Below are 12947 nucleotides of genomic sequence, written 5' to 3'. Positions count from 1 at the left end.
CAGTCAGTTGAAGACGTAGCGGAGCGCTAGCGGTCTCATTCGAGAGGCGGGAGTACAAAGTTTTGTCCTGACACAGTTCAGTCGCCATCATGTGTTGGAACAGTGAGGAGCGTGCTTTTGCCGTTGAGGCCTACTTTTCGAGAGGATTTGGAGTGGTCGGCCTGCTCTCCGAATTTGGCCCCTTGTGATTATTTCTATGGGGTTTTTTGAAATCCCGTGTTTATGTGAACCGTCCAAGGACCCGACAAGATTGGAAGACCAACATCCAGGAAGAAATTGCTAACATAACGCCTGCTATGCTGGCAAGAGTCATGACAAACGCCAGAAATTGGTTTACTCACTGTATGGAGAATGGGGGACATCACCTACCTAATTTGATCTTCAAAACTACGTAAAACAAAACTTTAGATATGCACCTACATTATTTTTTTTCTGATTCATACAATGGGTTTTATTAAGTTTTGAAAAATGGAAGTTATGCTGCCTCAACCTGTATGATCTCTCTACCCAACCCCACCCATAGTCATGAAAACTGTGCAAGCAGGTCAACAACAAAGGAAAGATCATTCTTAACCTTATCTTTTCACATCTTCAAATAATCGGGTTAGTTTTAAAAGTCTAACAGGGTTGTTAATTCAAATTGAGTTTTTCATGCTTCAAAGCAGCTACTGACATTTACTCATGATGCTGACAAGGATTCCAACACGCATCTGGCTATGGACAAGAGGCCAAATGCACAACATTTCTAAGCAGGGAACTTTGGCAACCAGGTTGAGAAATACTATCTTAGCTCAGGATGGCCCAAGCACATGGCTGAGGAGCTGTAGTTTCTAACTCAGTAAGTACAAAATACATAAAACGTCCTTACCAAGCAAGAAGAGTGATGGCCCATAATATTCTGCATTGCTGATGATGTGCTTCAGGGAAGCAGGCAGAGAACCATCCATCACTGTACATTGCAAGAAAGTAATAATTAAGGAACAGATATTTTAATAATTATATAAATATCCCACTTGTAATTCTTAAACAGGATTTGAATTCTACAACTTCCAGATCAAGCAAATTTGCATAATTTACTCTGCCACTATTTACAACTTATTCAGGGTCTGATATGTTTATAAGACTCAATTTCTTGATTCTTGAAAGTATTATTCTGCATATCCTGCCTTCAACTGTATCAGTGATAATTGCCCACACTTTTATAAGTGTATCTCCTGAAACCGAGCTTGGCTTGGATTGGGGCCAGTGGCTTCCCTGCTGACACTCTACTTTCAACTCCTTTCTTCCTGGGCTTTAGTGGGGACTTTTGTTTTGGTTTGGTATCCAGAGTTGTTGTTGTTTTGTGTGTGTGGAGACTTCTCTTAATTTTCTTGTTGGCTCATGTTTATTACTGATGGCATCACTGACAGCCTTGACTAGAATGACAGCATGGTTGATTTGCACTAAGCTTATCAAAATATACTATTTAATTGATGAGTCTCTGCAATAATTGTAATTGGTTTTAAAGGTTTCTTAATGCTTAATAGTTATTTATATCTTATTTCAGGAGGTTATTATGCTTTGTGTGATTTTTGTCTTGTATTTCTGTTAAATATGAAATACATTTCATTTGTATTTCATTTGAGCTGCTTTGGGTCTGGTGAGGGAGAAAAGCAGGATATAAATAAATCTATATAAATAAAAATATAATGTTCGTTTGTGGGATTAACATAACTCAAAAACCACTGGGTGAATTGACACCAAATTTGGACACTACACTCCTAACAGACCAACAAGTGACCATCATTCATAAAGCCTTCCCAAAAAATAGCGGAAAGGATTTAAAAACACAAAAATCTAAAAGATGATACAGCACATGCACAAAAACCGACAGCTCCCAGCATCCCCTAGACCAGGCTCTTTAGGGGAGGAGGATGCTCCCAATGCACTTCTTCCAAGCTGTAAGCTTGCTTCTCCTTGGATTTCTTTGAGAGCATCCCAATCCCTGCATATTTTCTATTTCCTATTCCTGGACTGCAACTTCCAGCAATCCTCCAGATAGATAAGATATATAGATTAGATAGAGATAGACCGTAGGTAGGTAGACAGAGCATTCAGTAGGACTGCTGGGAGTTACAGTCCAAGAATAGGTAGAGAAGGAAGAAAAGAGAGAAAGAAAAAGGGAGGGAAGGAAGGAGAGAAGGAGAGAAAGAAAGAAAGAAAGAAAGAAAGAAAGAAAGAAAGAAAGAAAGAAGGTTGGCCACAGCAACATGTGGCGGGTACAGCTAGTAGTAGTAGTAGTAGTAGTAGTAGTAGTAATAATAATAATAATTATTATTATTATTATTATTATTTCTGTTTCTGATACCAAAATTTCTATGAACAAAGTAACACCCATCTATTTTACTAAATGAGGTATGCCTTCATTAATCCACTTCTTGTTTTAAAATTATATTCTGAGGAATTAAATTCTATGTTCAATATCAAATTCTACAAATCTTTTGTTATTTTACATAATCATGGTGTGCACACATCACTGTTTATGCTCTACTTCAGCTTAAAACCTCTCACCGTGGCGTATGCCATCTGAGAAAGCTGGGTCCTGGATGGCCTTTTTCAGGAAGTTCAACATAGACTTGAGAAGTGCTGCTCGTTGAGGGATGCACTGAACTCCTGGAATGGGGAAAGAATCCAAAAACTGAATCAGTCAGAGACAGATACTTTGCAAACACAATAGCTGTGCTGAAAGTCACTACATACCACTTCGGGGTGAAACTACGGTATTTGTGGTACTACTGCTGCTGCTGCTAGCACTGCTGCTGTTACTGCTACTACTAGGAGTGGTGGCACTTGAGGCCCTTGGCTCCACCACAACCTCCTGTCGATGCTCTCCAGAGGTTGAAGGTCCAGGGCTGCTCTCCATGGCCACATCAGAAACTGAAGGCATAAAAGGATTTTTTAAAAAGTGGGTTCACTTTGTCAAAAGACTTCTCCCAAATTTCTCAATACCATTGAAGAATTGGAGATGAAGAGGCAGGGTGCCTAAGTTTTAGCACTATTTCAACAAAAGATATAGCTGTGGGATTACAATAACTCAATCTAGAAGCTGTATCCCTCTGCTCACACAAGTTAACAGCAGGCATAGCTTCATTTAAAGCGACTATACTTCGGTTTTACAGCTCTCTTGCCCCTAAATCAATGAATGATGGAATGAAGTCTGCCCCCAGTTTCCTTCATCCAGTCTAACAGTGGGAGCTCACTACGCTCCCCAGATTCGAACAGCCAACCTTTCAGTCAGCAAGTTCAGCAGCTCAGCAGTTTAACCCCCTGCATCACCAAGAGGTCCTACAATCTAGTTAACTGGGCCAATTTTGCTTCTACTTCTCTAAAAGAAGGCATAACGTTTACAATGGATCAACGTATTATGCAATTGTTGAGTTGCAGGATCCTTTGTGTAATATGATTTTCCTATATAATCTGGAATCCAATTTTTTCTTAGCTGAAATCTGCTTTTGGCTGGTGCATACCATAGAGTAGCCATGGGCGAACTTCAGCCCTCCAGGTGTTTTGGACTTCATCTCCCACAATTCCTAACATGCTCATAAACTGGCTAGGATTTCTGGGAATTGGAAGTCCAAAACACCTGGAGGACCAAAGTTTTCCCATACATGCCATAGAATCATAGGGCACAGCGATGCCCAGAGAAATATTCGTTCTTTATCTTCCACATATCTCTATGATTTATTTATTTTATTTATTTGCTTCATTTTTATATCGCATTTTTCAGCCCTTAACAGGCGACTCAATTTGATCAATTTCTGGTGGAACTTCAAGAGGAAGTTAGCCATAAAATCACACTCAAGATATCGCTAGGTCCTTCTGGGCAATTCTATGTTATTCAAAGACTAAGCTTGCTTAATGCATTTCAAAGTGTTGTTGGCTCTCCAAATTACCAAATGGCACAAGAATAACTCGCTCCTCTATGAAAATATAATCAAGGCCACTAATATCAATGCTTTGGCGGGAAAAGACCAGAACTAGCTTAATGTCAGCTCCTGGCAGATTTTAGAATAAAAAACGCTCACAAGGAGGCTCCTTGGATACACATTTATTGCTCAGTCATATCAGGATGAAATAAAAGCTAGTTCTGGTCTTTTCCCACCAAAGCAGTGGTATTTTACCCATCCACCTCACACCCTCCTTTCCTTATCTCCTTCACAGTACATTCCTTTCCCACAGCATCTTCCCAGGTTCCTCCCCACTCATGTCCAGATGGCCCTTATCGGCCTCTAATATTTCACTTCAGTGTCAGGAGGGGGACGGCAACCTTTATGTATTCTTAAGCTCAAACGGCACCATCCTGACACTAATGCATTAAATTAACAATTCTGTAGTTTATTTCAAGGATATAAAAGAGACTATCTTGGTAGGTTTCACTCATTTAAGCTTTCTTTGGCATGTTAGATTTTTTTAATTATAAAGCAATAATTTTCTTTAAAAATTACCTTCTATGTCTGTCTCCATCTCTTCACCTTCTTGTGTAGTAGTAGCAGCAGGTCTCTGTATCTTTGGCTTTATTACAAAGGGACATTCCCTCCGGCACAGGTCTGCCTCGTGCTAAAACAGAAGTGATAAAAAGAAAACAATGTATGAACACTTAGCTTTACAGTGCATACTATGGAAATAAATTTACTCTGGAACGAAAGTCATTCAATTTTTTTTGGATGTAAAGTCAGATTTACATTGGAATTATATGCAATTGATCATTATATTATATGGGGTACACAGAAAATAGTACACATATAGTACACATATTGTGTTTGCTACACTACATAACCAAGCATCTTAAGAACGACATGCAGCCCACATGCACAAACATTGTTGGCGTTCCCCAAAGTAACAGCTATAGAGAAAGAGCATTTTTCATCCATTGCCACTATCCAAGTAATTGATCTTGCCTTTCTCCCAACAAGGGACCCAAGGGAGATTACAACCTAAGTTAAAACAAAATACAGCTCTTCCTGGGATCTTAAAACTTGGGCAGTCTAAATTATGGACAGAGAGGCTTTCTAAGATGCATAAAGAAAGCTCTAACCAATGTTGGACATATGAGTATGTTGTTGGGACACTATCATATGAGGGTCTTGTGGAAAGGGCAAAAATACTCAGATATAATTGATGCTGGAAGGTACTGTTAAGGTGAAACCTAAGGTGAAACTGGAGTTTATTTGTTGGGAATGCTAGGCCATCATTTAGAGAAAAAAATGGGTAGAATGCTAAGGTATATGATAACAACCATGAGAATTGTAAACTAGCAAAGTGACCTCAGCACAGATTCTGAAGTCCCGTAAGTTGGAACAGAATCCCTGTTCATTGGTGGTTCCTAACCTTCAAACACACACACCTAAATCCAGCACAGCCAAAGCCAGACCACTGTTCCTTACCCCAAACTTCATCTGCTACTTTACAGAGAACCTAGCTCGACAGAACTGGGAGATTAATCACATCAGCTTCATTCAGCTACATCTCTTTTATTTAAAAGCCAAATCTGAATCTCATCCAAGACCACATCTTGGAGAAGCGCAGAACTTGGCAGCTAGGGGATCTATTCCCAAGACCTATCAGATTACTCTAAATAGGAGGAGGCTTGGAAAATAAATAGTATCTCAGCTTGGTAGGATTTGTTTTGAATAGCCACAACCACTAAAATGAAAAGACTTACCTCCAGTCTGTAGATGAAGATAGACAAGCCACTATGAGACTGGAAAGCTGCCATATCTAGGTTTGTGATTAAGTCTACCACTCGTACAGCTCGGGTCACAAAAGTGATCTGATCCTGTTCATCTCCCAAGAATTTGATCACCTAGTAAATGAAAAAATAAAAAATTAGAATGCATTATTATTATTATTATTATTATTATTATTATTATTATTATTATTATTATTTGTAGTGCTTCTATCCCGCCCTTCTCAACCCCCTAGGGGGGACTCAGGGCGGCTGAATTCAAAATGCACAGAATACCCCCAAACCACTGAACTAATCAAATCCACTGACTCAGGCGCCCCCAGTGTTAAACTGACAGTTATAAAAAAAAAAATTCTGGAAGAATTTGTGGGATTATCTTGTTTTAGATAAATGCTATTTAAACCAGGAAATTGTTGACCAATTACGATACTCAACATCTGTGCTGAGGATTTTAAATAGTATTTGATTAAGCTAATCAAGCCATTATGCAGCTTTTAGATATATGCCAGATGCTGCACAGGCTGGCCATTTTCAGATTAAAATTGTGCTGGTGTTTGCAGCTACCATACAGCTAACATCAGCACAAACTAAACTAAGCTTACATGCACAGACCTGTTTGGAATGGTATCCAATGTGATATATTTCTCAAGAATCTATTAGATTTTATCTGGAACTAGCTGTGCCCTGCCACGCGTTGCTGTGGCCTATAGTAAAACTTATCAAAGTTGAGGTAGATATCTGGACTATTATGAAAGAGGTCCCTACCTATTCCTTCCCCCTTTTCCTCCCCCTTTCTCTCCTTTCTTCCTTCTCTACCTCTTTCCTTCTTTCACTACTTGGTTTCATCCTTCTCTCTTTCCTTCATTCCCTCCCCCTTTCTTCCTTTGCCTTTCCTCCCTCCCTGTTTGCTTCCTTCTTTCACTTTTTATTTCCTTTTATTTCACCACCATCATAACAATAACAATAATGCAATGCATTGCCTCCGGGACCTGACACCTCTCCCATTCCCCCTAAAAGGGTCTCAGAGGAACAATAGCATAATAATAATAATCGAAATAACAACCTTTACCCGCCACGTGTTGCTGTGGCCAATCTTCCCTCTTTCTCTCCTTCCTTCCTTCCTTCCTTCCTTCGCATCTTTCCTTCTCCTCTTCTTTCTCTATCTCTTTCCTTCCTTCCCCCTTTTTCTTTCTCTTCTGCTGTCTCTCTTTTCTTTCCTTCCATCCTTCCTTTTCTTTCCTTTTCTTCTTTCTCTAACTTTCCTTCCTTCCCCCTTTTTCTTTACCTCCCTTTCTCTTTCTTCCTTCTTTCCTTCCTTCCTGTCTTTCCTAGATTTTGACAGGGCGGGAAGGGGCGGGGTGGGGTTTGGAGGTGGCGTGAAGTAAAATGAGGTAAGATTGGGGCAGGGGAGTGATGGAGCGTCGGGTTGCATGTGTGTGTGCGGCAGGGGGTGTGTGTGTGCGGGAAGCAGCGCGGCGGGGCTTGGAGTGGGCATGGTTTCCGCAGAGGGAACGTTGGCCGGAAGGCCATGTGCGCGCGCCAGGGAACAATGCGCATGCTCAGTTGTTTTGCCGTTTTGTGAGTGTGTTGTTGTGTTGTTTTTCATTTTGAGTAGATATGTTTGTACCTTGTGGGTTGTGTTATGGGCACGGGGATTTTAGTTAAGTTTCGTTGGTTTTTTTTGAGTTTTGTTGTTTTGCCGTTTTGTGAGTGTGTTGTTGTGTTGTTTTTCATTTTGAGTAGATATGTTTGTACCTTGTGGGTTGTGTTATGGGCACGGGGATTTTAGTTAAGTTTCGTTGGTTTTTTTTTTTAGTTTTGTTGTTTTGCCGTTTTGTGAGTGTGTTGTTGTGTTGTTTTTCATTTTGAGTAGATATGTTTGTACCTTGTGGGTTGTGTTATGGGCACGGGGATTTTAGTTAAGTTTCGTTGGGGGATTTTTGAGTTTTGTTGTTTTGCCGTTTTGTGAGTGTGTGGTTGTGTTGTTTTTCATTTTGAGTAGATATGTTTGTACCTTGTGGGTTGTGTTATGGGCACGGGGATTTTAGTTAAGTTTCGTTGGGTTTTTTTTTTAGTTTTGTTGTTTTGCCGTTTTGTGAGTGTGTTGTTGTGTTGTTTTTCATTTTGAGTAGATATGTTTGTACCTTGTGGGTTGTGTTATGGGCACGGGGATTTTAGTTAAGTTTCGTTGGGTTTTTTTTGAGTTTTGTTGTTTTGCCGTTTTGTGAGTGTGTTGTTGTGTTGTTTTTCATTTTGAGTAGATATGTTTGTACCTTTTGGGTTGTGTTATGGGCATGGGAATTTTGGTTAAGTTTCGTTGGGGGGTTTTTGAGTTTTGTTTCCTCGTTGGATGCCCCTAACAAATTTATATATATAGATGTTATTCTAAACTTAAGGATAAAAGTCAGATTCCATCCAAACTGCCAGCATCTATTATTTCTAGCAGAGATTGGCTAATGAAAGTGTGTGTGTGGACTATTATAGAAGCCATTTTTATTCTGGTTAATCTCCAACCAATCCAAACAACAAAATGCCTCAAATTGCACAATGTGGCGGGAACCCTTCATATACATGGCTGGCATTCAAGATCCTTTGTAGCCTTTAACTCCACTGAGTGAAATTAAGTGGAGCAGCAAGATGATAGAGAGAATAAGGTGAAGAAGAGAATTTGTATAAGCAAGACTGCTGCAGTTTTGTGTGATTCACAGAGACCACAAAGAATTGTTTTCAACAGAAGCCTAGCAGCAGTTTTCTTATTTCAGTTTCCTTATCCTCTGAGCACACATTACCTTCAGCAGGGCTTCCATCATGCCACAGGAGACTAAAGCTTCGCCTCCTGCATCATAGCTCGCCAAATGATACAGGAAGGAAAAGAGTGCAGTGGCAAACTGGTGAGGATATGGCTCCATTGAGGGATCTGGAAAACAAGGGGAGCAGCCTTAGAGTTTACTAGCAATAGCAAGCAGGAAAACAACAAATAACCATGTTTCTTCCATTCTAAGACACAGCTTTTTCTTGTTGTTTCTTTGTCAGTATTGATGTGGAGATTGTCTGGTTTGCCTACTCTGGAACATGCAATATATCATTGTCTTTCTTTAGGGGTCCCTTTCAAATCTAGGATACTATGTGTGTGTGAATTCATATATATCTATCTGTATCTATGGTTGAATGGCTCTTTGTCAGAAGGGATTTGATTACGTTTTCTTGCCCTGGTGAACGGAATTGGACTGGGTGACCTTAAGTATTTTCTGTTGGTCATGGGAGTTCTGTGTGAGAAGTTTGCCCCAATTCTGTCATTCATGGGGTTCAGAATGCTCTTCGATTGTAGGAGAACTATAAATCCCAGTACCTACAACTCCCCAAATGTCAAGGTCTATTTCCCCCCAAACCCATCTGTGTTCATATTTGGGCATATGGAATATCCGTGCCAAGTTTGGTCCAGATCCATCATTGTTTGAGTCCACAGTGCTCTCTGGATGTAGGTGAACTACAACTCCCAAAATCAAGGCCAATGCTCACCAAACCCTTCTAGTGTTTTCTGTTGGTCATGGGAGTCCTGTGTGCCATGTTTGGTTTAATTCCATGATTGGTGGAGTTCAGAATGCTCTTTGATTGAAGGTGAACTATAAATCCCAGCAACTACAACTCCCAAATGACAAAATCATTTTTTTAGTGATGGTCACTTCTTGGGTTAGTAGGTGTCTTGTGGCTAAATTTGGTGGCACTTCGTCCAGTGGTTTTTGAGTTATGCTAATCCCACAAACAAACATTACATTTTTATTTATTTAGAAAGATACACACACATAATTAAAGCTTCTTCTTTTTTTGGTGATACTGAAATTAGTGTGCATTCTACAATTGATGACATATCAGAACAGCAGAAATACAGATTCTCCTCTGCACCCAGAAAGCACAGCTACTAACCAATCATGGCCTGTATACAGTTCCGGACCAGGACTGGCAAAAATCCATGGTAGGAAGCAGTTCCTGTGCAGTCAATAATACTGCTGAGTTTTGGAGTCCGCTCCAAGTGCACAATTGAAGTCAATGTCCTCAAAGAGGCAGCTTTAATATCCTGTCAAGGAAAAAGTGGCAAGATTATGCACGTAGGCATGACAAACTTATTGTTCATTTATTAATACCAAACACACTTCCCATCTCCATGCAGGGCAGATGAATTCTTCAAGAATCTGAAACAGGGTGGCCTCCAGGAAACATAATAACAGCAAAGCATAAAATTTGAAAAAAATTAGCCCTGCCAATTCAATCAAATCCTGATATCTTTTGGACAAAGCCAAAGTTATGGTTTCTTCCTCAAATATGGACTGCTTTTATGACAGCTCTCCTCATTATTAACACCAACTCATTTCTTCAAAAATATTCATTTCCTGAGTAAAACACTGTGTCATCATCCAACTTAAAATGTCAATTCTGATCCATTTTAGCTCACTCACCCCAGGTATTACAATGTTTATGTTAGTATGGTTTGCTTCCATATTCTATGATTCATGTTTACTACATTCTATGTTTCTACAGCAAACATTGTGTAGCTTCAGACCTTCCTTTCCCCTCTGAGCATATCAACAGCTTGAAAAGCCTTCCAACTTTCCAATTTTGTCACTAGCCACAGGTCTACTCACAGCTGTCCTCTGCTCTCCCATTGGAAGTCTTTGTCTCATGTTGGATTGTACTATCATAAGCCTGCACAGATGACTTACCATTAATTGTTTATCTGTTATTTGCAGTACATCCACTAGTTCCTCTATCAATCCATTGTACAATATGCTGTTAGCGGATTCCTGCAAGGCATTTGAATACACTGTGGAAAGAGAGATATTACTTTAATAATCTGTAAGAGTTGGTCAATGCAGAATCCTACTTATTACGTCAGGTGGCACTTTGTGATATCATGATGGTGACTTACTCAAAAAGTAGAAATGGAAACTTCTACTGTTTGAGAGCCAGGAATGGGTAGCTACAGAGTGGCCCCTTTTTGTATCTATAACAGGTTGTACACTTACAATTTCAGTCAACAGACAATCAGGAAGTGAACGGAAGAGAATTTTGGAGTTTACATCCTTGGCTTTTCAGCTAATTTTCAGTTTGTTTTAACCTACAGGGTGCAGCAGCATAACTTCCTTTTTTCAAAACTTAATAAAACCCCTTGTATAAATCAGATTTTTTTTATAATGTAGGTGCATACCTAAAGTTTTGTTTTACGTAGTTTTGAAGATCAAATTAGGTAGGTAATGTCCCCCATTCTCCATACACTGAGTAGACCGATTTCTGGTATTTGTCATGACTCTTGCCAGCATAGCAGGTGTTATGTTGGCAATTTCTTCCTGGATGTTGGTCTTCAAATCTTGTAGGGTCTTTGGACGGTTCACATAAACACAGGATTTCAAAAAAATCCCATAGAAAAAAATCACAAGGGACCAAATCTGGAGAGCGGGCTGGCCACTCCAAATCCCCCCGAATTGAAACGAGGCGCTCTGGGAAGTGTTCCCTTAAAACAGCCATCAATGCTCTTGAAGTGTGTGCAGTTGCACCGTCTTGTTGGAACCAAATGTCCCCTAAGTCCAACCCATCTAGCCGTGGGGAAAAAAATCCTGAACATGTTTACATACCGGTCCGAATTCACTGTCACTGCAGCTTCATTTTCCTCAAAGAACCAGGGACCAATAATTCCAGCTGAGGAAATTGCACACTACACTGTGGTTTTAGGTGAATGCAAAAGCCTTTGATGCAATTCTCAAGGATTGTTGTCAGCCCAGTAGCGCATGTTTTGTTTGTTGATGAATCCACACAAATGAAAATGGGCTTCAGCACTAAAAAAACAATAGCGTCCTCAGGAACGACTTCGAGAAGAACCTCACACGCGTTCCTCCAAGAATTGAAGTCACGTACAGAAAGTTCCTGCACAATCGCCATCTTGTAAGATCATCATGAAGAATTCTCTTCACAGAACAATCGGAAAGTCCAAGGACAGATGCATGTTTGCGCGCAGAATGCTGTGGTGATCGCAACATTGAAGCTCTCACTGCCTCAATGTTCTCAGGTGATCTAATGGGCCTTCGTCTTGCAATTTGCCTGAATGTAGTGACCCACGTCACAATTGATTTCCGGTCCGGGACAGGGGGGATTGGGGCTAAATTAAACCGATTCCGAAAGGCGCGCTGGTTTGCAATCACAGAACATCCACTCGAAAAGTAGGCCTCAATGGCAGAAGCACGCTCCTCACTGTTCTAACGCATGATGGTGACTGAACTGTGTCAGGACAAAACTTTATACTCCCGCCTCTCGAACAAGACCACTAGCGCTCCGCTACGTCTTCAACCGACTGAATGGCGCGCATTTTAAAAAAGGAAGTTATGCTGTCGCAACTTGCACATATTCACCCTGCTGGCTCTGAATCCTGGTCTCCAAAGTTGAAGTCCAACATTCAAACCACTACACAACCACCTGGATCAAAATGCTTATATAGGGATAGATCTTATATTGTTATTGATGCAATTACATAATACAACTAATAGAGTGGCCACCACTAATCATTCTTGGCTTGAATAATTTGCTACACTGGAATGGGAATGAACCCTCATTAATAAAGAGAAATAAATGAAATACTTGCGTATGGGAATGAATGTAAAGTGGCTGGAGTGAATTAAGTTTAAAGTGGATGGAGCAACAGCTTAGATTATATCTTCCTCCAGATGATGGGCTTCTGCTATGTCAGGGATGTTTTGATTGTGCTTTTCCTGCATGGCAGGGAATTGGACTAAACAACCCATGTGGTCTTTTCCAACACTATAATTCTATGTTGCGTTTAGTTTTCACGTCAAAAATAATGACTCGGTACATGTTTTGTGAGTGCTTTTGTCTTTTCATAATATATCCTGACTAATGAATTCAAAATTGTGTAGGAGATTTGAGCACGAGAGGTACAGAGAAGAGGTACTCAACAGCATTAGAGTAGTGATTCCTTCGGGGAAGCAGAATACATTAGGGAGTTCTGAACTGTTATAAATATTTCTCACAAATTTGTCCTCGGCTCCTGATTAATATTTATCAATCATACATGGGGGTTTTTTTGTTGTTTTTTTTTACTATAGAGCTGGTTGATGGGCTGGAATTCTGGCTATTCATTCATATTTATAGAGATCTGGTTGCTTTCTTCCTGCATTCATCATACATGTTTAGCAATGTGTCACAGAGAAGAATCCAT

At 40.1% G+C, this 12947-nt stretch overlaps 1 protein-coding gene across 11 annotated transcripts in view; it reads right to left on the bottom strand.

Annotated features, from left to right (window-relative positions):
- Positions 1-12947, bottom strand: part of HUWE1 (HECT, UBA and WWE domain containing E3 ubiquitin protein ligase 1) — a 158633-nt gene that overhangs the window by 101234 nt on the left and 44452 nt on the right. For all 11 annotated transcript variants that reach the window (XM_067464157.1, XM_060763275.2, XM_067464156.1 and 8 more), the window contains 8 exons: positions 10444-10544; positions 9650-9800; positions 8515-8642; positions 5702-5842; positions 4485-4596; positions 2740-2916; positions 2551-2652; positions 869-949 (listed from right to left, as the gene is read on the bottom strand). In XM_067464157.1, coding sequence (XP_067320258.1) covers positions 869-949; positions 2551-2652; positions 2740-2916; positions 4485-4596; positions 5702-5842; positions 8515-8642; positions 9650-9800; positions 10444-10544 — 993 coding nt within the window. The remainder of the gene's footprint in view (positions 1-868; positions 950-2550; positions 2653-2739; positions 2917-4484; positions 4597-5701; positions 5843-8514; positions 8643-9649; positions 9801-10443; positions 10545-12947) is intronic.

The sequence above is a fragment of the Anolis sagrei genome, chromosome 2 (genome assembly GCF_037176765.1).
Source record: "Anolis sagrei isolate rAnoSag1 chromosome 2, rAnoSag1.mat, whole genome shotgun sequence".
NCBI classification, from domain to species: Eukaryota; Metazoa; Chordata; class Lepidosauria; order Squamata; family Dactyloidae; genus Anolis; species Anolis sagrei.
This window is presented reverse-complemented; position numbering and strand designations above follow the sequence as displayed.